Source organism: Corvus moneduloides, chromosome 14 (genome assembly GCF_009650955.1).
Source record: "Corvus moneduloides isolate bCorMon1 chromosome 14, bCorMon1.pri, whole genome shotgun sequence".
Classification (NCBI taxonomy): Eukaryota; Metazoa; Chordata; class Aves; order Passeriformes; family Corvidae; genus Corvus; species Corvus moneduloides.
The window spans coordinates 7,491,688-7,517,300 of NC_045489.1; the positions used below are offsets into that span (position 1 = coordinate 7,491,688).

General features: G+C 45.8%; 1 protein-coding gene across 4 annotated transcripts in view; it reads left to right on the forward strand.

Moving 5' to 3' along the window:
* Positions 1-25,613, forward strand: part of GPC4 (glypican 4) — a 238,069-nt gene that overhangs the window by 176,181 nt on the left and 36,275 nt on the right. For all 4 annotated transcript variants that reach the window (XM_032123483.1, XM_032123484.1, XM_032123485.1 and 1 more), the window contains one exon: positions 25,148-25,306. In XM_032123483.1, coding sequence (XP_031979374.1) covers positions 25,148-25,306 — 159 coding nt within the window. The remainder of the gene's footprint in view (positions 1-25,147; positions 25,307-25,613) is intronic.

The following is a 25,613-nucleotide window of genomic DNA, read 5'->3' on the forward strand; positions in this document are numbered from 1 at the left end:
GCATGAGGCAGCTCTGGGACTTGCTGTGTTATGAGAAGTCATCCTTAAGGTCTATTTGAAGGTGTGGAGTGACCTGGCCACTAGCTGTACCTGTTTGCCATGACTCCTGTCCAATGAAGGCAGTGGTCCTTGGCAGGCAGGGGGTTTTCTCCTGCCTGGCATGCGTTAATGGAGTGGTTGCCTGGCCACCCATGGGCAGGGAAGTGACTGTTGGAGAACATCCCCACAGCAAACACAACTCCTGGCACGGAAAAGTAAATGAGACAATTGCTTGAAGTATTTTTAGCTGCTTCTAATGTCATTTAGCAACTGGAAACAGTGGGAGGGGGGAGCTGGCAGTGTATGACTTGCCTGTGGGCCACCAATGAGCGCCCTGGTGTCCGGCGCAGGCGGCCATGTGGCTCGGTGAGTGTTGGCAGGAGCTGGCGGCAGCTCCCGGCTGAGTCAGGGCTCCGGCCACTGCTCGCCTGGGACGCTGCTTTCTCTCTACAAATGTGCAGTGCAGGGTTTTGTTCGGCTGCAGTGACGCGCCGTGTCCTAGCAGCCGGCAGCGTGAAGCATGTGGTTAGCAGCAACTGCTTGCAGTGGTCCGGGCTGAGTGGGAGTATCGTTCTCCTTGGCAGACACTTCATAGAAAGTTCTGTTTTTTCTGCCAGAATAAGCAGTCATTACATTCCATACAATTCATAGTCAAATTATTATCTATTGTTAAAATTGCCTTAATTATCAGATGTTTCCTTAGACATGTAGCTGTTTTTTAAGAGGCTGAATAGGCGTGTGTACATTGTGCAGAAGGCCTGAGCTGCATAATGTTTTCAGTACTGTTTTGTAGTTTCAGGGAGATTTTCTGTGGCTTTCGTATGTCAACAGGCTTTTTATTCATACTGAAACAGCAGCAGAGCAAGGCCAACATGACAGCAAGGCACTGTTTTGGGTCCCTGCATCTCCCCTCTGCCATGGTATTTCCCTTGGTACCTGTGGAGCCGAGGAAGTTCAGGATGAAACATCACTGCTGTGTGTGTGATGGGTCTGCTGGGAGAAGGCCCCAGACGAGCGTTTTCTGTCTTGGAGGTGCAGGTAGCCTCTGCCCAGTAGGGCCAGGATCTCTGTCAGGAGGCTGGAAAGGTCCCACTTCCTTGAGGTGGTGATGTCCATGGTCTTAGCTTGTTCTTGGTGTTGGATGGTAGCTTGTGCAGACTCCACTGTCCTAGTTTTGTGCAATGGGTTGCCAACCTTGGAACCTGCCTGGATGGGGAAGGACTGCCAGTGCTTCTCAAGAGGTGTCAGACATGTGGTTCTCATCTTTTGTCCCCTTCACACATTGCCATTCCCATGGACTCGCCATGGACTCCTATGGACATGCATGTGTGTTGAGTTGCACAGGCTCAGTCCTTGACATCTCCTGCAGGTTTGGGCAACACTAGGATGGAGCATCAGGATTATTCAGTCTGCTGAATTCTCTGCCTCCTCCCAGAAGAGGAGCAATCTCCAGGGACCTGATTACTTGCTTCTGTTCTGCTCTTTTTTTTTTTTTTCTTCTTTGTGGGGGGAGGGGAAGGAAATTCTTGTTAGCCAGAGAGGTCAGGATGTATGTCTCCTCACCCAGCAGCCAGGCTGAGAGTGAGCTGCCAGTCCCGGTCTCCCGGGCAATAACCTCCTTGCATTCCTCACATTCCTCCTGCTTTTTCCTTCTTTTGAGATTATGAAGATAACTTCCTTCTCCCACTGCTAAGCAATGCAAGGACTCAGTAAGTTTCCCTCTTGTTCCCTAAATTACCTCATGTGCTCCAAGATGCCCCAAGGCAAACCCCTCTGGTGCCCTGAAAGGTGCAGTTCATGCTCTTCACTGGGGTTAGTGCATCTTGGGGGAAAAAAACGGCTGTGTGTATTCTTTTTTTTAACTGCCAAGTGTTTTAATTAAAAGAGATTACTACTTCGTTGTAGTCCGCTTTACCTGCTTCCTGGTTTGTTAAAGAAGTATTTCATGAAACTGTTTTTCTTTTCTAGGAGAGATTTTTGTGTTTTTCTTTGCCTGTGAAGAATACGTGCAGCCCTGCAGAGGCTGTGGCTGAAGCACAATGTTTATGCCAGAGGATTTTCTTCTTGTTTACATCTTTCTGGTCTGGGAAAGGTGCTCGGATAAAAATAGCATGTTGGGAAGAGGGAACCTGGTGAGAAAGTATTGGAGACCTTATGTGTTCAGAGTTGGTGGCAGCCATGTGGGCTGGTGGCAGGCTCTGCCCCTGTGAGGATGTGGCTGTGGTAGTTTTCTTAGGATGGTGTTTTCTGTTGGAAAGTGGCCGTGGTTGGCACAATCATCTTCCCTGCTAGTTCATGCCTTGCAGTCTGTCACCTCTCATGTCTCTGTGGGTCCTGGGAGAGGAGGGAGGTGAGATGGGGTGACGGTCCCCAAGGGCAGCAGTGCATCACCTCACTAGCAAAGTGCTTGAAAGGATGGAGATGGTGCTTAAAAAGTGTTTGTGGGGATACCAGCTGATGAGATCAGTCTTCATTAATGGCTGCTCAGTGTTGATTTTAATGTGAAATTAGACTGTAGTGCCTCTTTCCCAATGTAAAGCATTGCCAGATTCCCAGCCTCCCCAAAAACACTTTTAGAAATACTTTTTTTGTTGTTCACCTTTTAAGCAGAGATGTTCAATCTGTTAGTTTCCTGTCTTTCTGTTCGTATTTTCTGTGGCTTACACAGCCAGTGGCTGATGGACTTGGATTTGTGGGAGTTCCCTGTGAGTGACTCCTCTCTCTGCAGGCTTTGTTGTTGGAAACGTACATGGATGGCGGAGAGGGGCTGCCCTGAGCAAAGGATTTTGAAGGAGTGTTTCTCTTAATGTTTCCAATTTAGAAGCTGAGAATTGTCTGGATTTTAAGCAAATTCAGATGGGAGCAAACAATGATGAAATGTTTAAAATATGTTTGAACATTTTTGTGGGAATAGGAACAGTTCTTATGCAGGCGAGGCTGCAGCTTTCGGGAGGTGAAAATATGTGGCCCTTACACTTTGTCAGCAATGTTGCTGCTTTTTTTTTTTTCCCCCCTTCTTTTTCCTTTTTTAAAAATGCTCATAGGAAATTGGGTTTGGTAATTGAGTTTCTACAGAACCACAACATCCAATAGCTGTTCCTTTCCAGGGGTCACCCTTAGGTTAGTTCAAGTAATGTGCAGTCAGTTTAACCTTTTGTGGTTTGTAGTGCTATTCTAGAAATTACTGGTGATTTGGGGTGTGTTAGAGTAACAACTTCACAGGAAAACCCCAAGTGTCAGGGTGTCTGGTTTTTGGAGAGCTCTGACTGCTTGCCCTGTGAAGACCAGGCACGTCGAGGTATGTCCCTTCATGCATTGGAAAATGCAGTTTAAGCCTTCATGGTCCGTTGACTTTCCTTTTGAAAGAAGCTGAAATAACCCTGGGTGATTTGTTTACCTACACTGACTTATAACATACTCCTGCTTGGAAGCGCTGTGCAGAACCTGCACTGGATGCTCTGTGTTGGGTCACATCGCCCTGTGTGACACTGATGGAGGAGCAGCACTGCTCTGGACCCCCAAATCCCGGGGTTTAGGGGATTTGCTGGCAGCAGAGGGCCAGCTTTAAGAAATTATGAGCTGGGGATTTAGCTTTGTAGCATTGACAGTTTGGTATAAAAAGCTCTGTGGTGCAGGCTGTGATGACAGGGGTGATAAATCACTCTTGGCTGGTACTACAGGTTCTAATAATGGTATTTTTAAAAGATTAAGTTTTAATACAAACTTTTTGCTTCTTTGTGCTCTGCTCTTTTTAAAGAGCGGAGCCTGTTTTGGTTCAGCGTTCTTGGAACATAGAGACAGAGCCAGGATTTTTTCTGGGCTGAAATGCAGTTTTTTGCTGCTTCTACAAACATGAGGATCTTGTTTGAGTGTCTTTATAGCCAACTGGCTGGCAGTGTCCTCTTTGCAAGGGAGCTGGCTTGTTTGTTTTAAAGGTAACTTTGCCCCATGGAAGATTAAAGAGCAAGCAGCTTCACCCAGTTGTGGTGAGTGCTGCTATTGGAAAGAAATTCGTGATAGGGAGAGCTTTGCAATAAGGGAGATAAATAACCTTCTGCACCTTCCTTGACTTTCCTTGGCCCATTCCCATGGGAGGGACAGAGCATGTGATCAAAGAAACGAGCACAATTACAAGGCTGATGGAAAATCAGTCCCTTGCCAGCTACGTATGGGCACCCAGGCAGGCTTGCCTTTGCTCTGAACAGTGTGGGCTGGATTTTTTTTGTGTACCTGCCAGCCTTAGGGTTTCTAAAGTGTGGTGGCCAGCAGTCCTGGGGGAGCGTGAGGCAGTAGCAGCCATGTCCCCTTGTCTGGGCAGAGGCATTGGGAACAGCTGGCAAACAACCAGCATGCAGATCAGGGGTCAGAGTGGTGCTGCTGGTTTAGTTTGGGCTGGAGGAAAAGAAACAGGCTTCCTCCTGAATTTTGTCTTGTTTTAGAGACAGAACTGAGGGTGCCGTAGGGCCCTACGCTTTTCTTCTCCGTGGGGGGAAAAATGGCTTTAATAGCGTCTGCTAACGATTGAGCGCTGTTTACATAATAATTGCGGTTCACTTTCATTAGCTTTCATAATGAGATTGCTTTCTTCCAGTGCAATCACTTGCTGGTTTGGTTTTACATGCTTCTGCCTCCTGGCTCCCCAGCATGGCAGTGGGATGAGGAGGGAGTACCAGGGCTCTGTGCCTGGCCTGGCTTCCTTTCCCTGGCTGCCAGGCATGGAAGAAAGCTCACAGCTTCTCACTGGAAAGGAGAGGAGGTGAAGGGGTTGTATACTGCTGGGACACAACAGTACACAACCAGGTGGTGGTTTGGAGCATCATGGCGTCTTAGTGGAGTTGGGTTTAAATCCATTTTGTGTGATTTCTCAGCACAGGTTCTCTCCTCTTCGTACTGAAAACTCTTGGGCTTATCTGTTTATGAGGGAGAGAATACAGTGACCTGCTTCTACCCAGAGGAAGAAGCCAGGTCCTTTTGTCTCCCAGTTCCACCATTGCGCTGATCTGTGACAGTGGATGTGCATCATGGATACTGTTTGTGTGTAGCTGCTGCAGCCTAACCTTGATGTTGTACTTGTTTGCATTCCATGTCTGAGTAATTGTGAACAGTGGCAATGGTTCCCATACTGCAAAGTGCCTGCCTCCTGCAGCACCCAGCCGCTGTGCCAAGGAGCTGCACGCGTGCCAGGGGATAGCACCCATTGCTGAGCTCTTTTAAATTAATACTGTTACTCGGAAGAAAATACAATAGTGTCTCTGCTACCTTTTGAAAAGGTAAGGCTGGGTGTTTGATTGGGTGGTTTTTTTTCCTTTGTAGCTTAGTAGTGGGTGCATGAGGGTTTCAGAGCAGCCAAGTGCCGGCAGGCAGGACATGGCTGACCCTGGCACAGCGCTGGGCTGGGGCAGAATGGGTCCCCCTGGAGCTGTGGGTGCTCACCCAGGGATGCCATGGGGAGCGTGGGGGCCTGTGTATGTGGCTTTGCAGATATCCTGGGGGATGCATACCCTCTCCCCCTTGGTTGCAAGTGACTGCTCCTTTAGAAACACGTCTCAATTTGTTGCCAGTGGTAGATTAAGGGCTCGGCTCCTGCCGGGTTCTGAGCGGAGGATGAGTTGAGCTTCTTTGCCTTTGCAACAAAACACTTTTATGTGGGATTGGGAAAGGTGTGACTGCTCTTGGCCATGTGGCTTCTGCTAATTAACATGAGTTAATGGGGGCTGGTTGGAGAGCTGTGGCTTGGTGGGTAGAGGAGGCTGGAAGAGATGGGGCTCAGGGCTACTCAGCCCTGTTGAATCCAGCCCACCAAGGGGATCCTGGTGCAGGTGCCTCACTAGTGAAAACTCCACACAACTCAGCCCTCCACATTATTAAAGGCTCCTTTATACCTCTTCTTGCCGTAACTCCTGTGAGAACAGCCAGTCTTTTCAGCAGCCTGAAACCTTCCTTATGGGGAAGGTTTTGTGAGGGGAACAGCCTGGCTGGCACGGTGCTGCTCCAAACTTTAAGCTGTTGTGGAAGCCGTCTGGGAGTGGGCAAGGATGCCAGGCGAGCCTGGTGCTCCTGTCCAGCCTTGCCAAAACAAAGGCTGGGTCCACTCGCTGCCCGGCTGGCTCAGTAGGATCCTGAAAAATAGTTGTGGAAAGTAGGGGTTAATTTCTAGGTGTCAAAATATGCACAAAAGGTTAAATGAGATTTCCTCCTTGTCAATGAATTACAGCTTGAAAATATTTGCATTCTTTCCTGAAAGATTTAGGAATAATTATACAGCACTCAGGGGCAAGGCATTCCCAGATAAACTTAACAACTCTATAATTTGTACTCGAGGCAGGGTTTCCTGTAAATGATAGCTTTGTTTAATTCTACAATACTGCTTCCAAATGTTTGCTGAGTATGAATTGCCAGCTAAACTGGACTTGTGAATCTGGAAGAGTATTTATTTGTTTGTTATTGCAGACAGTAAGAGCTGCTGTGTTAGGCTAAAACGTGGCATCTCCTTTACAAGCTGTAGGCATCTCTCCCCAGGCAGGTCTGGTGCAGTGGGCAGCCAATGTAGGGTGTGAACAGCTTTCCAACTTCTCTGTACAAAATTCCTGAGCTTCTATAGGATCTCCTCCTGCTCTGCCTTTCTTTTTCTGGGGTTGAGAAAGGAACGCTGCAGTCGCAATGCACATACTTTATTTCCATTACTCAAAGCTGGAGTCATGCATAGTTACAGCCAAAGACACTTCAGCAGCTCTGGGGATAACAAGATAGCTGACAGACTGGAATGCGGATTTATCAGGGGCAAAAACTGGCAAAATTCCTTATTTCTGGTTCTTCTTTTTAAATAGGCCCTTCATGCTCCTGCTGTAAGATCCCACCACATGTTTAACCCCTTGTGTTCTCCTGGCTGGATACAGGGATGAGCACTGGGGCTGCCCATGTTTCTTTTTATTGCTCAGTGATTGATTAAATATTAATCAGATATTGATTAAATTGCTCAGTCCCACATAGTTCCTAGGTGTTGTTTTTAAACTGCAAAGCTCTTTAAGAAGTTCTTTCAATGGGTTTTTATTTTAAAGTGCAAGCCTTTGCACCAGATGTCTGTCTGAGTGACCACAGAATGTAAATTTCACTGTGTGTTGCCTTTGGACTGGCAGTTTGGGAGACTACTGGGCAGTTAACATAGGCAGATTGTGCCATGAAATCCGTTTCCTTGGATTTGATTCATATTAATTTCTTTCAAAGCAAATCTCTTTATTGGCTTCAGTTTCATTTTGCTGTAGAGCTACTTTTACTGTGCCTTTGCTAGGACCTGGATATATTTATATTGCTATGACAAATAGGTCATATTCAGCTCCATGGTTTTTCAGTTATATATTAATATTGCAAGACATTAAGCAATTTCTTTTTGGGGAAACAAGTTATGGCAGAAGGAGCATACTTGGAAGTTAAATAGATTAAGTGAAATCCCTCAATTACAGGAGTGAGGTTCAGAAGACAAGTCAGGCAGTTTAGGGAAGGAGTTTCAAGTTTAAATTTTAACCTTTTCCAGTCTTCTGTGAGCAGTGGTGCAGCAAGACCTGCCTGGAGCCAGCCCAGTGTGGGAGCCTGGGGTGAGGGCCCTGACGTGGCCGCCTGCAGGGTGGATGGATTTGAAGCTGGTGGTTGTGCCTTTGGTTGAGAGTCTCAACCGGCTGAGAATGAAGAGAATTTCACTTTTTATTGGAAAAGGAAAGAATTGCTCAAGGATTGCAAAACACTTTGTTTTGGAAAAAATGTCATTGTTTGAAAATAGTACAAGAACAGGAGGGGAGCTGTCCCTAAGCCTGTGGCAGTCTTGGAAATCTTCTTACCTGGGGGCTCAGGTGAAGCTTCAAGGCTTAAGTGTTAGCTTGGACTTTTGTCCGAGGGTGTCCAGGCTGGAGGGCTACACTTCTCCCATTCCTGCCTCTTCCTTTGGTGATGTAAGGATGGGGAACTTTATTTTTATTCTTTTTTAATTTTCTATTTTAAGAAGGAGGGGTAGAGTTTAGAAAGGAAAGTAAATCTTCTCTTTTGGACAGAAAAACTGATAGGGTGGTAGCCAGCACTTGGTCTCTCATGGGATAGTTGCTAGCTCCTGGTTTTCTGCCCTCTGTGTCCTTTCTGCTCCCTGCGTTTATCTCCTTGGCTGAGCCTCAGGCACGTGGATTTGAACCAGCATGGCCCATCACCACTTTGCTGCAGGTCCTTGTTTGGGTGCTGCTTGGCCTGTTTTGTCTGGGTGCATCCTCAAGACAGGTCCGTCCCCACAGCGGGAAGCTGCTCTGGTCATAGCACAGTCATCCACTGGAGACATCCAGCCCACGTGGATTTGCCACACAGGGTAGCCCTCCTGCCAAAGCCTTGTCTCAGCCCTGCCAGGATCTCCCCATATAGCTGGCAGGTTGCTCAGTGCCTCCCCATTGCAGGGGCTGCCCATCGTTCCTCCAGGCTTTTTTTCAGCTGCAAACTTCATTTCATAGAGTGTTTTTGCTGATGGAAGGTGCTAGGACACAGCAGTGGCTGTGGGGAGGAAGGGAGCTCCTCTTCCTGCTTCAGAAAGACTTAACATTACTGGTAAATCCATCCTATCCTTCTAATCACCCCTCCCTTCCCCAGGGCTCACAGAGCCAGGGCTGTTTACCTTCCTGCTCGTGGATGTCAGATGGTACCGCCTGGGAGGTGGATGGCAAAGGTCCTGTTTGCACTCCCTCCTCCCCCCAAGTTGCTCAGGGCTGTGCTTAAGAAGAGAAAATAAACCCCTTCGGCGCCTGCCAGCAAAACCTCAATGGAATTGTCCCCTGGTGCAATGGGGTGCTTTCAGCCCAGTGTGTTGTTTTCCCATCTCACCAAAGCTGTTTGCACAAGCCCAGCTGCTGTTCAAGGAAGGGGATCAAAAGTGGTCTGCAGGTGGTCAGTCTGTGCAACACCAGTGCTGAGGTCTCTCCCAAACTTGCTTTTTTCAAAATACCTAAGAAAATGTGACCCTGTGCCATGTTCCCACGTGGACCAGCAACAAGAAGGCATGTGCTTACACTGTGAAACATGTTTGGAAGGAGGGCAGGGAAATCAGAAAGCTTTAATTGTTAAAGGTTGAAGTGGATTCCTGCACTCTCTGGTTGTCATCTGGGATGCTGCTGTGCCTCTTGGAAGGGATTTGCTCAAGTAAAGGTGGCAGCACAGAAATTGACTTGGGAATTGTTGCGGAGATGTTGGGATTTATCTGTGCTGTGGTGAGGAGGAGTGCCTGTCTGAAGCTGGCGGCAGATACGGCTGGTGTTCACAGCTGTGCCAAGGAGAGCAGGAGAGATAGGGCACTCGGAGAGGGAGAGAAGGAGAAATTTTTAATTTTGTGATATCCTTATCTTAATCCTTTCTCCCCTCTCTTCCACCCCCCTTCTCACCCCTTTCAGGGTAGGTTAAACTACTCGGCCTCACCTTTTCCACAAACACTGGCAGGCTGGTGGTGCCAGATCTGGGAATACATTGGGAGTCTGTTTCAGCAGCGGGATGGGTTTTTGGACGTAGGTAGTGTTGTGCTCGTGGAGCACAGTGTAGTGCTTGTGTGAGCTGGGTGGCTTCTGCAACGGATACCTGGCTGTTGGAAAAGTAACACTTGCTGGGAATAGCAGTCAAGGGCTTAAAAGCACGTTTTTCAGGTCCAAAAATCTTATTTACAAACTCAGCTGTGGTCTTATCTCTGAGGTGTTTTGTCCAATGGGAGATAAAGCAGAAGGGTGGGAGATGTAGGGGATGTTTCTGAATGTCACCAGCACACAGGCTGTGCTCCTGTCCCGGTGCTGCTGCTCCCTGGGTGAGGAGGCAGCGACCCCACCATTAGGATCTCTGGGCAAATGTCCTGCCCTGTGCCTGGGGTTGGTGCCTCTTGCCTCTGTAGGCACCATCCCTTTGGTTTTTTTCAGGGGGATTGAACCTGGAGCTGTCCCTCTAGCTGGAGGGAGGATTTCCATTGACACCTTCCCTGTGTATGGTAGCTCAGTTTCAGGGAGTTTCAAGGGTCCTGGGCAAGTTGCACTTTGAGTTTTTGGCACTGGACATCCCCTGTCTCCTGTTGTGCTGCTTATTTGCCTTTCTCCATGTGTTTCTTCAGCCTTGGCCATGTGTGTTTCTGGAGGTTTGTCTTATTTACATGCACAGTTCTCAGAAAGTTCAGCTGAAAAGCAGCTATTTTCCCTGGAAACAGCCAGGAACCACTAGTGTGGGATCTTTGTGTATGAAGTTGCCTTTCTCCCATTATAAACAGTTGCCCTAGGATGGATGTGCAGTGGACCTGTTTAGATTTCAGCCTGACCCACTTCTTTGTTTTCAGTGCTGGCATCCCCTTTGAGCAATGTGCTCTTTCCTGCCTTTTGCAGTAACGCTTTTTTACTGGTGTGAGTTTTTTAACCTTTTAAATTGGAAAGTCCTATCAAATTGGGGTGTCCTGGTGTAGGCAGCAGTGTATGGGGTTTTTAAATTTTTTTTTTTTCCCAATGCAATATCAGATACACAAATTGCTCATTAATTTCCCATGTAGCCTTTCTTCTGATGGCCTGGCAAGCCAGGATAGCCTGATAGCCCCAGAGAGCCTACTGCATGTCCCAGTTAGCCCTGGGAGCTCTGACTGAGGGCACTCATCTGTGCCTTGGTCCTGCATCTGCAATGGAAGAGCTGCTGCAAGATCAGGCTCTACTGGCTATCCCTCCCAGAGCCCTGCATCTGGGCTTGTTTCTCCAACCCTGCTTTGCATCAGATTGATGCAAGCTAATTATTTCTGAAACCTCTTTAATTGGTGGCTCTTTCTGGTCCAGCTGTTTGTACAGTCATGAGCAAAGTGAAGACTTGTGGCAGAGCAGCGTCACCTTTCTTCCCACGAAGGCAGGCTGGAGAAAGGGGTTGACAGCATCCCTGGGGTCATTGATGAGGCAAGAAAGGTCTTTGTGTGGTTTTGTGGGCAATGCTGAAAAATGCAGCATTCTGTAAGCTTGCTGTTTCACTGGGTGCTCATAGAATGCAGCTGTGTACTGAGATACAGCATGGGCTCCTCAAAATTGAGTTGCATCTGTGATGCTCTGGAGAAACATTTCTGAGGCAATGGCAGTGGTTCTTCCAGACTCCTGGAAAGCTGCTCTGCAGTGGAGCTGCTTAGCTGGAATATTTGGCTGCAAACTGGCTCATTGTGGAGGGGCATTGCCTGTGTCTGGGCTGAGAAGGTCATCCTGTGCTGAGCTAAACTGGGGGGACAACCAAGGAGCTTTGATTGTGGAGCAGCCCAAGTGCTCTGCCTTCCCTCTGGTGCCAAAACAGTCTCCATGTTGCTATGAAAGTGTCTGGTGGAAAACTTTCCACTTAGAACTGAAGTCTCATTTATGTCTGCACAGGACCTGCTCTTGGACTGAATTTTATTTTCTAAGCAAATGAGACTTTCTGGTCCTTGATGGGGTGGAAATAACTGCTCCACCAACTTGCAGCCCACCTGCCTTCAGGGGGCTTGGAGCCAGTGGGGGGTTTTGGCACAGGAGATGGTTTGTTAAGCAGGAGCACTGTAGGGGTTGAGTGGGGCAGTGGGCAGCACAGCTCTCTCAAACTTAGTTTGTCAGCCCTCTAAAAGAATTAGTTTTCAGGGGACCACAGCTCCCCATATTGCAACCTTCAGACTACTGCTCTGCTCCCACAGACCCCCTCCAGTCACCCCCGAGACTGCAGGCTGCCAAATGAATATGAAATGCTTAATAGGAGCCAAACTGCCTTGAAAAATGTGTGGATGCAAAATTAATTCAAAAAAATCTGGGATTTGTGTATTTTTTTTCTGGAGTCTTTTAACCTGCTCTAAGTTCTTATGTTATCTGCACTGTTACTCTGCTTGGCGTGCTCTGCAGGCAGGAGAAGGGCTTATTAATGTGGGTTTTTACATAGATAAGTGTGGTTGTGAATTACTATTGACACATGGAAATGTTGGTGGATGCTTAGAGGAGGATCAGCTGCTTTGTGATAGCTCTGTGCCAGTTCCCTCATTTAAATATAGTTATGAAACCCAGTTGTAGCAAAGCATGTTGTAAAAAAAAAAAAAAAAAAAAGGCACATTTCTGTGGCTTAAAAAGAAGAAAAATCAAACCCAAAACCGCACACAGCCCTCCTTAGTAAAAGTTTTGCGCACATAGGAAACAAAGGCATCAGCATTTGCTTGTCAGAGCTAATAAAGTTTGCTTGGATCTTAATTTTTCTGCTTGATGTCACAAAGTAATTGAGACTTCCTTTTTGCTGCAAGCCCTTTTTCCCCTCTTTTAAAAAATATACTTAAAAGAACATCTTTTGGTCAGTGAGTTGATGGAATTTTGCTTAGGAGGCAGGCGCAGTTTGAGTATACTTTGCAACTGGTCAGTCAAAACTTATAGGACAAATTACTTGTGCCTGAAGGTCATTCCTCCAAGTTGAAAACCACCTAGACCAAATAAACCTTGAACTACAGGTTTCATAGGAGCTTTTGAGCATGTAAAGTGAGGCTTTTGTAATCGCAGTGATCTGATAAAACCTTAAAAACTCGGGTTCTCTTAAAGAAAATAGTTCCACTTGAGGTGATAAAAGCCACATCTGCTAAACTTTGCTTGCTACCTCCTGATCACCTGTGAAACACCAAATAGTCCCTGCTCCAGAGGAGCAGATGCCAAACTACTGGTGCCATACCCTTGTCGGGGAGGGGATGCACCCAAAAAAAGTTGATTTGAGAGCAAGACCATCATCCTTAGAAGAAGGAGCCTCTTCTGGCTCATCCTCTAGCTCACATTTGATATTCCATGACTACAGTGTCTTGCTGCTTGCCTCCCGGCTGGCAGGACACGGGAAGTTTTAAGAGGTTAGGATCAGGCGGGGCCTGCGTAATTGAAAGCAAACAAACAGCTAAGACAAAGAAAGAAACATAAAACAGCAAACCCAAAGCCACAAATAGAAAACAGACTTTCCAGATTGATTAGTTCAAATTTGTTTATTTGAAGTCCCAAAAGTTCACGTTTTTACTCTTTTGGGGTGTCTCTCCAGTTTTGGCAGTATGTTGACCATGTGTCTGCAGATCAGTTTTTCACAAGGAAGAACCCTGGTTTTCGGTGTGTTGGTGTTGCCTTAAACTTTGAATTGAAAGGAGGGTGGCAAGCTCCAAAGACTGATTTGTAATCGTTACATTCAGGTGCTGCTTTTGAGGGAATTAGGTTCTGTTAAGCTTTTGGTTTTGGAGAATTTTCCTTGAGCACGTACTGAGTGCCAAGATGTGTTACTGATCACTTTTTTCCCAGGTTTAGGAAACAGGTTTAGGAAGACTGATGCGCTTACTGCTTTGGAAATCAGTGGAGACCTGAAAAAGTCTGGGTTTACTTTTGTTTTTCAGAGTGTTTTGGATGGAGAGGTGCTTCCTATCTTCGGTAACAGATCAACAGTGCAGCTCTAATACATATTTTTAAATGGATTTGGCTTAAACACCCTCCAGTCACCAGACAGAGGAATTACAGCTCCAGCCTATTAACTGGTTGCCATTAATGAGTCAGGTCTAAATGCCTTGTTTGTGCCTGAGATTTCTAAGCTGAATCTTTGCATAACATTAGCTTGGCAGGAATGCCTCCCAAGGACAAACAAGAACTTCCCAGGCCTTCCCATGCCTCTCCAGGAAGGAGTAAGTACGTTTTGGGTTATGCTGATAGCATCTCGTGTCTTGGTGCTATCAAAGCAGGTGGAAGCTTCCCGCTGCTCTGGTAGCCTGGCTCTGATGTTCTTTCACATCCAGGCACATTGTTTATCTTTAACCAAGGCTTGGATAAGCTTCCAAAATAGATGACTGTAGTAGTCCAGCATGGTCTGCTTTGGCGTAGGTTTTCTGGAGTGACTCAAACGTTATAAGTATTAAAGTAGCTAGACTTCAAATGCTGCTTTTGGACCAGGTTTTCAGAGCTGCCTCCTAAAGCAGCAAGGAACCTTTTCTTGAAGAAAGTCTTTGGTTTTTCTCCTATTTAACACTCCCCCCCCCCGCCCCCCATTTCTCTTTTCATCTGCACCCTTTGTTCACGTCTGCCTTCCTGATTAAGAACTAATCAGTGAAGATAGATTAGTCCAGGAGCATTGTAGCCCTTGGGACCTGTGCAGCTCTGGCGGGTCAGGAGCCGGGAGGCACCGCAGGGTCACCGTCACCACTGCGGAGGAGGCTGGAGGAGACCAGCTGAGCCTTGCTCCAGTGCACGGAGGAATGCAGTAACAGGATTTAAAGGAAACGTACAGAACTAACGAGGATTAAGGCTAATTGTCCTACAAGGGGCAGCAGGATGTGGCCATGCAGGGAGCAACTCTGTTCTGCAAGGGGGAAAGTCTCATAGTTAGGGCCTGTTCATGGAGGGCTCAGGTAGGTTTTGGTTGGTTTCGTTGCTGTGTGGAGAAATGGAAAATAGTGGATGGAAACTAAAATATAAAAGCTGAATTTTCCCTTAAAGACTTCAAGGCGGTTAGAGCAAATATTTCTGCAGTTGGTGGGAAGCATCCTCCAAATGGCTGTTTCTCACCGTGCCTGGGCTCTGTTTTGCTGGCTTTGCACAACTGTTGATCTGTGCAGGGAGCTGACATCCCCTGACTGCTCATCCTGGGGCTGGCAGGAGGCTCTTGCTGAAGGACTTTGAATGCCAATGAGTTTGTTTTGAGCAACGGTGTGAATGCTGTTGGAGGTGTTTAGAGGACCCTGCCTCCCCTCGTAGGTCAGGCTGGTTATCAGGTGTTGCAGAAAGGCCACGGATATCTCTGAGCTTGAATAAGGGAGATTTAAGAAGCAAAAGCCCTCAGGCTTGGTCCTCATCGAGCCAGAGTGTGTGAAATGCTGTCTGGAGCCAACCATCCATCATCAAGTGGTACTAGAGGGCAGCCAGAACAAAAAGAGTTATTCATGTTGTATTTCCGAGCTTTGGGGAATATCTGTCCCTGCCGGGAAGAAAGTGAAATTTGCATGCCTCTCAGCCAGAGGATGGAGAGATTATGCCCTTCAAGGCTGTGGGACCCTCCCGGCAAACCCCTGTTTATTTGCCTTGCTGTCAAGGGAGGGGAGCAGAGTGGGGTCTGCTGGGCGGGGTCTGGAGGCACCAGAGGCCTGTGATTCTCGTCAGGTGTGGATGGACAAGTTGCCCAAGTGAACTTTTTCTTCCTTGGCCCTCGGGTTTTAGCTGTTCCTGATAGAAGCAGTCCAAAGTTCAGTTTTCTGTCCTATACAGAAGTGCCTTTGGGGACATTGGGGGTATGCAGAGACAGGGGAGGTGCCTGATTTCCCAGCTGTTAGATTACAGCTGGACTTTGCCACACCTGAACCCTTAAAGCTAATCATCTTTTTGTTTCTACTTCCGGTTACCAAAAGTCCTAAGTCCTGACCCCAAAAACCCCAAGCAAGCAAATGGAGAAGATGTGTTTTTCCTTGGTGCAGAGCTTGGGATCACTTTTGCTCCCTCTCTGAGTGGGATTCCTGGGATCAGTGGGTGCTGTGGTGTGGGTGGCTGGTGGCATGCAGAGCACCAAGAGGCAGGAGATAAGGAGTCGGTGCTCTGGTCCAAAATCCAAGCTGCCTGTGCTGTTGGGAAGAGAGCCCTGCCATTGGCAGCTGCATGGGATGAGGGACTCACAGGGCTTTTGCTGTGAAAGCAAGGGGAGTAAAAGCAGACCTCCTTGTCTGTGTCACTTAGGACTTTTGAGTGCCCTGGCTGGTCCTGGCTATTTGCTGAGCCCCTGCATCCAGCTTACTCTTCTCTCTGTCCAAAACCAGCCAAGGCAGGGTGAAGGAGCATGTCCTTACGAGTGGAAAACATCGTGTATTTATTATGCATTGCCCTTTAATATAGTTGTTTGCAGTTGGTCCTGTGTTTTTGTTTGGATTTGTTTGTTTGTTTGTTTCTTGGGGTTTTTTCCCCTTCTCTTCTGTGTAAAGTTGATCTTAGAATTACAGCAGGTTCCACAGTGCCTATTTTGGATCCCGCAATAGGGAATTAATCTCTCTGGAAGTTAATTAGCATCTCTCTTGTGTTCCAATTTATAGATTAGATTATTGTTTGTATAAAGCAAGGTATATTTTTTAAATTTTATTTTAAGTCAAAACCAGGAAGTTATGGCTGAATTCCATGAGCTTTGCTTCTTATTTGAGGAATTAAAAACATCTTTAGGTTTTGGGGTTTTTTTTTAAAAATTTTTGCTTGGGTCACAGCTGCCAGTTTGCATGCCCTTAATGCTCTACCTGCTGTGGAACTCATGCAAATGGTAGCTCTGCTTTGTGTCGTGGTGCACGTGTGGTTTTGCTTGTGCAAGCAGGAAGGCTTCACTTCTGTTGATCCCTTGCACAGCTGGTAACATAGGTAAGGGGGGGACGTTCAGGGGGTTTGGCCACACAGCCACAGTTCCAGTGCCTTGCGACAGTGGTGCTTGCCTTGAAATGTGCCAGTGCCACTAGTTGGGAGAACAGTGGCTTCCTACTGTAGTGCAGCTCTTGGCTGAGGAGATCTGTGCCTCCACAAAACCATGAATGTCTTACATCCTTCTGAGTTTCTTTTGTAATTTTTGGGGGTATTTTTCCACATAAAGCATGATCCTCAGAATCACACGGGTCATCTTCTGCTGGATCTGGGACTTGCCAGTGGATAACCAGTCTTCTGGCACAAATAGGTGAGCCTGGGTGCATCTCACAAGAACCTACTGTGTGGCTCTGAAATGTGTTTTTGTGCATTGACACTGGAATCAGCTGTGTTTGAAAAGGAAAAAAATTACTGGAAAAGTGGTTGCCAGTGGCATATTCCTGCTTTTTCCTGCCTGCCCATTTATGATGCCACCCGGCACCAGTGTGAGCATCCCTGGAGGTGCTTGGTGGAGGGTCTGGTGCATGCACAGGGAGAGGGGCCAAAAGTGGAGGGCGAAAATGTTAAGAAGGAAAAATACTCCAATTTAAATGACATTGGTTGTGATGGGATGAGTTTTGGTCAAAGGCTGCTTTTTTTGGCAAATAGCCAAAAGCTTTAGGGGGGAAAAAATATACAAACAGGCAGTTTTCTTGGCTTTGTTTTGCCTTCTTAATGGGGAATTTGAGGGGAAAAAAAAGAGAGTAGTCTAAACGAAAGTTACTGTCTTCCAGCTAGATCTCTTTGTGCCTGAGGCTTCAGTAATTCTGTATATTTGCTGTTCCAAATGGATTCTCTTCCCTACCACCCCTTTTGCCCGCTTTAATTGCATGAAATTATACTTGGTAAGTTTTTTGGATTACCCTGGTAAAACCTGCTGGCCAATCTGTTGAATTTTGAAGTCTGATGGCTGGCTGTGTGTAACTTCTTTTTCCTGTGACTTTTACCGTGTCATAAAGATAAGAATTACTGACTGCAAGTATTGGGCTTTTTACATGTTCTTTGGTAGCTGATAGAGGGGCTCAGTCATCCCAGAGATGGGTTAGTCTATTGTATGCCTGGTGTATCCAACCTCCTCACTAGAGAAATGGGAAAAAAACAACAATAATTTTCACCATACCTTGTCCCTTGTATAACACCACTCACTTAGTGCATGTAGGCAGAGGCATGTTATGAAAACTATTTCATGCCTAAAGAATTTGGTGATAATGAAGAGAATTTGCATTTCCTAAGTTCTCACTCAGCAATATCAAGGAGGGTTTTTTGGTTTTCTTTTTTTAATTAAGAAACAGCTCTTGGTTTTCACTGAAGGTTTCTGTCTTAGCTACAGCCAGGGAGAATCCTCTAGTTAACCAGAGTTACTTCCTTTTCAGATTTGCTTAAATAATAAGTTTAATTATGTAGTATTTTAAAATTCCTTTTTTCCCCCTTGCCTTATTTGTATATTCAGGTCTTTGTGTGGTTTCTCTCTCTTCTGAAGTTTGCAGAAATGTATTATCTTCATCTGTCTGGTTTGTGTTTGGTGTGCCACTAATTGACTCAATATCCTGTTTGTTGGAATGAAAGCGGGCTCTATCCTGGCATATTTTTCCAGGGTGTAAAACCTTGCAGTATTCGGGCCACCCTGTCAGGTAGGAAATTGTTGGCTGTGCTGTGGAAATGAAGCAGTGATGTTATTTCACCTCAGGTGAGTTGGGTTTTAGCTTTTAATGAACTCTTTAAACCTCACTGAAGGCAAGACCCTGCATCCTCCTTGCTTAGACAACACCTGCAAAGGACAGAGTCCCCAGCCCAGATGTGCTGTAGAGAGTTTTTGGGTTTGGTCCTTGGGGTCCTCCACCTGAACTTCTCTGTTGCTCCATCCTCAGTCTGAGAGCAGGGCAGGAGGGAATCTCAGTTGATCAGTGATGATTCTCTGGGCTGGTATGGAGAGCAGAGACAGATCTTTGTCTTTTGTTTGGGGCTGAAGAGCTGGGTTAGGAGTGTGGGAAGGGCTCTCCTGGTCTATCCCTGCACAGGAGGGATATCTCAGAATCACTCCGGGTGACCTCAGCAGACAGCGTTTACCCAGACTCTATCCTTCAGGGACTGACTCTGTCATCAGGTCCAGGATGAGCTTTGCAGTGGTTATTTGGACATGGGTGGGTGGATGCCAGAGCCCTCTTTGTGTCCTAAGTTGCTCTTTCTAGTAGAAAATTAAGTTTCTTAATGTGCATTTGGCTTAATATACACACATGGATATAAATCTCTCTTGTTCTCTGCACTCCCTGACCCTCTTGGCAGTAAATTTGGGAACCCAAAGCTGTCAACAAAGCAAAATGGAAAAATAGAAGCCAGACAGACCGTGGTTGTGTACGTTATTTTAAGTAACTGTAGGTATGCACTATGGAAATAATTAGGATTATTTGTTGTGTTGAAGGGAGGTATGTCACTGAGGTATTGTGTGCACTGCCGTTCCCATGCCTGTGAGATGGATTAGCAGCTGAGTTAACAGATGCAGTAAAGCTCAACTGAAAATAGTTCGCTGTTGTTAAGTGTAGGTGAAAGGGATTTGGTGTGGGTATCAAAGAGTGTATTTTGACTGCTTGACAACTTTGCAAAAAAAAAAATCACTATTATAAGCTTTCCCTGTGAGTCTGGGAATTTTTTTTTTGTGCCATTAGAGTAATCAGCAAAAAACTGAAATGCACATTGATTAATAACCAAAGTGGAAATGCAGGGAAAGCAAGTGGCTTTAACATTAATACAGCAAATAAACCATTTGTATAAAACGGTTGCTAATTGAATGGGATGTTAAATATGCTGCACGCTGGCACATGGTGCCAAACTGTGGTCCTTCCATAACCCTACCAGTCAGCTTTGGGAGCTGACTACATGGTGAGGATGTCTTCTGGCTTAAAAAATCCTGGGTGGTTGGGGGGAAAAAAAGGTTCAGGTGGGGATGAGAATCCTTGATGGTTAAATCCAGAACCAAGATCTTCTGTGACTGTGAAAGGGCTGGAGCCCCATGCCTGGATGGGGAGTGGTGCTGGCTGGTGACCTTCGTGGTGAGGACCTGAGTTAGGGAACATGGGGTGTGCTCTCTCTTCTGGTGCTTTTTATGTGTGAGATCCCAATAGGAATTACTAATGTTTTGAGGAGGGAAGAAAGGAAAGCTGACTCTGGTTGCATGGGCCTTTAGAATGGGAATAGGAAATGATTCACATTGGAAAATGGGGTATGTTGTGTCTGGTGATAGGTGCAGGGAGGCTGCTGCACGAAATACTTCTCTTGGAAGTGTGCAGTTGAAATAAGGGTTTGGGATGCTTGTAACACCATGCACTCAGAAGCATCAAGGGAAATACAGCCCTAGATGTGCCAGCCTGGTTTGCCCTGCTCTGATCAGCAGCTCTGCATCATTTGCAGGATGTGAGCATAGGAGTCGTAACTCTGCTGCCCTTGATGGATGTGTCACCACTGTTAGCAGGACCTCAATGCTGTTCTACATCCCTTCCTTCCTGGCACATGACCATCTCCACAGGAGTATTCTCCCCAGTAAAATAAACACAAGGCTGACAGCAGCACAGCTTTAAAGCAAGTGGAGAACACTGACCACCCAGTGAAAAGAGAGCTCTGATAAGAGGCATCAACTAAAAATTCAAGTTTCCCGCTTCTGCCAGGCAGAAAGCATGTCTTGAAGCAGTGTGTGTGTGACAGCCAAGGTGGAGGTGATGGAGCTGCTTTGGGGATGCAGTGGTACCACAGAGACAGATATTTTTTCCTCCCTTTGATGTTCACAGCTTAGTTCCTTTAATTTCATCTGGAAATAGTTAAGTGCCAAGACTCTGTGCATTTTGATAGTGCTATTTGTTAGCAGATCTCTAACAACAGTGTAAGCAGTGATTATGCTGTGGCTGTGCTGACATCCCATAGGGATTATGGCAGTGCTGTTGAAGACGGACAAGAGCTCATGGTCCATTCCCAGAGGTGCTGAGCATCCCCAGATCATTTTGTAGCCAGGAAAACTGGACATTTTTGGTATTTTGGGTAAATCGAAGGTGATTGGATTGAGTGGACAGTTCGGTAGCTGTGTCTGTCTCGATGACTCTGCCAGAGTAAATCACAACCTCATGCTTTTCTTTCTTCTTCTTGCCCTTGCTAATGTGGGGCTGAAGCAGCGGAGCTGTGCTCAGGTGTGATGCTAGTGTTTCTTGTCATCTTTGTTGGAGGTTTTGTGAAGCTTTGGTAGCATGTCAATTATATATGATGGGTGGAAGCCTAATATTCTGTGATAATTAGAAGGCAAGTCTAGTGTGAAATTGGATTAGGGCCCGGCATTACAGTCCAGGATTCCTTTGGTAGTTGGTTCAGAGGAAGTCATAAAACTCCTTTAAAGATGACACAGGCCCATGTGTGCTAGAGGGGAGAGGCAGAGCACAAGGCTGAAATTCTGGCCCCGCTCTCAGGTCCTCAGCAGTGTTTGCCTACTGCTCTTCCACCGCCCATCCTTACCCCAGCCTGATTTCTCACATGGGAGCAAAGTCTAGCAGTAACATCTCAGACCATAAACCACTTCTGGCTTGTTTACTGAGCTCCAGTAAAGGGCTGGGCTATGGGGGGAGCCTTTTAAAGAAATACCCACTGCCTGCCTCACAGTGAACTGCTCCTGAAGCTTAGGTAGTTTTGCAGTTAGGTGTCCATAAAGTATGAACTTGGGAAAGGTGAGGAGAAGCAGACTCGGAAGGCATGCTGGACATTTAGAAAAAACATTTTGAAAAGGTCTTGGGAAATTGTTCGGTAAAGAGAACCTGCTTTTCAGTATCATGTAGCCCCTGAGTTTCTACTGCTCACTTACTCATTTGATGAAACCTTGTTTTTCAACACATTGCAGAATAGTTACTTGATTTGGGAGAAACTCTGTGTGCCTCGAGTCTGCTAAATGTGGTGTTTCTGTAATGGCTTAAATCATAAGTTTGCAGGATTACCTTTCTGAGCACATTTCCTTGGATGTACAGATGGTAACATCATGTACCATCACATTTCTATCTTTAAACAGCCACCTCCATTCCCCAGAGGTGTGCTGTTAACCAGGCAAAGGAGCAAGTTTCTTTCATGATTTTTGGTCCCTCTTTTCTCTCTCTGTACTCATACATATCATAAAATAAGGAAAAGTCTTGCTGCAGGAGGCCATGGGAAAGATCTACTGCAAATCCATTGACAAGCCATGGTGATGGTGTGCATATGCAGTAGGTATTTGGAGTCAATCTCTGCTACTTGAGCTCTTTTGGCCATGCAGCCTGCAATGTGATGATTGCACACCCTGCCAAACAATTCAATAAAAAGCCTAACTTGAAAGGAGGCTGTGGCAGAGTTATATTTTTGCTGTGCTCACATGATGATAAATTACAAAGGTGCTGAAGTTTTCACACTCAACAGTAGATGAAGAGTTGCCTTGTATGGGCATTGTTTGATGAGTTTTAATTTGGGAAATAATTATTGCCGAATGTGTCCTTGACAGTGAGTGCACACCATGAACGTTCTTTACAAAGTATACATAAACATTAGATCTCTGCTGAGTACACCTAAATATACATATTTTTCACTCATTTTCCTTAGGGGAGTTCACTGCCAATTTGACATAAAGTGTTGGCTTTGATCTTGGCTCCAGGTTGGTGTTTGTGTGTGCATAACTGGTCCATGTTCACATGGAGCTCTCCAACCTTCATCGCTTCCGTTCCCCTGGTTGTAGCACTGTTGTGTTTGAAAGCTGTTTGGTGATGTCTTGCATTAGGGTCTGTCCCTGTGGGTTGAGTCCCGTGGATAGATCCTGAATGGATCAGCACTGATAGCAGATTTAAAAGGCCAGACATGAGATTTCTCGCACAGTGTTCCAGTGCCTGTTGGTTGTTGGTGAGGATGTATTCTTAGGGATGCGGTTGTGCTAAGGACAAACATCCCTATGGGAAAACTGGGGCCCCCAGTGTCTTCCAGTGACTTTCCACTGGCATCTCCCACTGGGGCGTAAGAAAACTGCAAGAAAAGCAGCCCACGAACCTAAACTTTCTGGTTTTTAAATGCTGGGTAGCAGAGTGCATCCTCCTAAGATTAGCACTGAGTAGCCAGAGCTCCTCAGCTCCAGACAGAGCTAATTCTTGATCATGAGCCAAGACCACATAGTGCTGACATGACTGAGAAATATCTTCCATAATTAGATTGCTTGGTCATTCATTTTTGAATGTCTGAGTTACATTTTGGAGTGTTATTTCTTAATGATCAACCAAATGGGATTTGTGCAAGCTTGATTTACTGTCAGTAGTGCTCTTGCTTGGCTTTGTGCATGTGGCCTGGGGAGGTACTGTCAAATCTGTGGCAAGATTATTTACAATAATGTAAATAGATGTGAAACTGATACCTGTATTTGTGAAATAACATTGGACTTTTTTTTGTAGTAAATAAATTGGAGAAATATTTTAAACCACTGTATTAGGGATCCTAGGGCATCTGTGGACAACTTCAGAAGTGTCTGTGAAGTGTAACTAGAAAAAGAAATCCTGCTATCAGTAGGTTTGAATTTGCTTTGACACTATTCATGGTTTGCATTGTGGCAGAGTCCTTAGTCCTGTATTGGAATTGGAGCAGAGATTCAAGGTGAAATAAAGCACTGATACTTGGGTACTTTCTTATTTTAATGCTTGCTGGTAAGGTGGGCTCAGAGAGGAGTGCCCAGGTGTGCTCCAGGATGGATTTAGTGGGCAGGATCTGAAAATCCAGGTGCACCCCTTCCTCTTTTTTAAAGGACTTACGAAGCTACCTGGAGCTGCCTCCCTTAGAGCTGTGTATTTGCTGCTGGAGGTGCTCCTCTGAGACAGAAAGAAGTAGTCCATGAAAAAAAAGATACATCTGTAAGGAGTCAGTGAGATTTTTCTGTGTTTTCCAAAAGCTGTGCTTAAGCAGTGCTGCTTCCCATAGCAGACTTTGAGCTTTCTGTAATTGAAGAGCAGTGGATGGTCTTGTGCAATAAATTAGCCGTGTCAGAATTATCTGCTGGTCAAGGTCTCTGTGTAGATACCACAGAAAACAAACAAACCCTATAGCACAACAAGGAAATACATTTTAGGAGGAGAGGTACTTAGGAACTATATATAGAGAGAGAGGTAAAAATGTTTGTGTTGTATTTAAGATGGTCCTGAAGTGTCTGTAAGAAGAGACACTAACCTTTCTGGGCTAGGAAGTCATGCAAAGTGATACAAAGATTCACTATCAGAGCAAAAGACATAGTTGAGAAATCTTTAACAACGCAGGCAGAGCTCAACCTGTTGTGTTAACCATGGGAAGGCTTTGAACTGTCCAAAACCTGCTTTTGTTTCCCTAAACCCAGTTTTGATGCTCTAGCAGGTAGGATAGATGGCTCTTCCTTTAGTGTGTGGTGCACTGCCTCTCAGGAAGATGTTATTTTCTGCATGGGGGCTGCTGAGTCCTTTGAAGCTCTGACAGTGAGTCTCTGAACCTCCACGGTGGTTGGAGGTCCTTGGCAACTTCCAGGGTGGGAGCAGGCAGGGAAGAGCCTTCCTTTCTCCATCTGTTTCCTCAGAATGAAGGATAAGGTCTGGCATCAGGGTGTGAAATGGAAGGGAAGGCAGCAGCTTACATGTTGGCTGTGTCTTTTAAAATACCATCTGACTTGGAAACATGAGTTTCTCATCCTGGCTGCTTGTTTTGATTGTACCTTCTGTGTTGTCAAAGCTTTGTACAATTTGCCCAAATTTGAACCACTTCAGCATCAGCCCACCTACTTTGTGGTGCTGCTGCCTTGTGGAGCCTGTCAGAGAGCTGGAGCTGAAGACTGCTCTAGGCAAGGGTTTATCTTGGCCCACAAAACTGGACAATGGCGTTTTACGGGTGGTGCTGGAAGGGGGCAGCTTCATTCCACACTGCTGCAAGGCATCTAAAAGCAGATTATATGGATCCAGATCCTATGTCCAGATTGTCTGAGAGATTTTGAAATGGAGCTGTTGCAGATACTGAAACACTTGGTGATGATCTCTTTGACCAAGCCATCTTGAGCCAGATAACTCTTAGGAGAGAATTATCTTAAGGAAAAAATATCTGAAGTCTCCAAAAACAAACCCCCTGTTTCCTCCAGGACAATGACACAAAACCGCAAAATTGGGAGCAGGGAAATATAAAGCGTTTTCATGAACCATTGCATAAAACAAGTACAATTTAGTGTTGGTGACAACTGTGCTTCTGAGAGAGACTACTTCTCCTCTGATAATTGGACAGGGGAGGGGTGAAGTAAAAGGCACTTTTCTGGACAAAAAGGGCCATTGCCACTGATATTGTATACTAGCTGAATGAACTGGAAGTATTTTAAAATACTCAGGAAAAACTTAATGCAAGTTACCATATACAATATATGTATATACAGGTCAATTTTCTGGTTCTTCAAATTATACTGAACAGGATGAGTATCTGTTTATTCTGTTTATTAACTGAATAAGTAAGAGGACACTTTTTAATGTTCTTGTAGAAAGACAAGGTTTTTACATGTGTTGCTATAAAGTTTTCTCTAAAGAGTCAGGTTTTGACGTACTTGGTCCAGCGCTCACAGAGGGGGGGGATCTCCTTGCAAGGAAATGGTGCTGCAGATCCTCACGTACCCTGCCTCATGAGACCTCTTTTCTCTGGCATAAAGAGTCCTTTTAACTTGGGATATTTTCTTCTCTGCTTTTCAGGTGACCACTTGAAAGTCTGCTCACAAGGCTACACATGCTGCTCTCAAGAAATGGAGGAGAAGTATAGTCAGCAGAGTAAACAGGACTTCAGAAACGCCGTCGTAGAGCTTAGCAATCACCTACAAACCGTGTTTAGTTCCCGATACAAGAAGTTTGATGGTAAGTGCAGAGACCTTGAACTTGATCTTCTTGGGATAAAAATGTAAAAAAATCCCCATCGTGTTGTTTTCTATGCAGTCATTCTGCTCTGTCTCCCCCTTTGCTGGGAAAGTTCATGACTCGGCTCAGAGGGCAGAGCATGCCTTGTTTTGCAATCCTGTGAGAGAGAAGTATTTGCTGATTATGGCTGCTTGTATCCCAAAGAGAGAGATCTTTCTTTCTGATTAGTCTTTTGAAAAGCCATTTTGCTCTAATGTAAGATTGCAGTTGGTTTTGTTGGTACATCCCCGCAGCATGTGTAATTGTA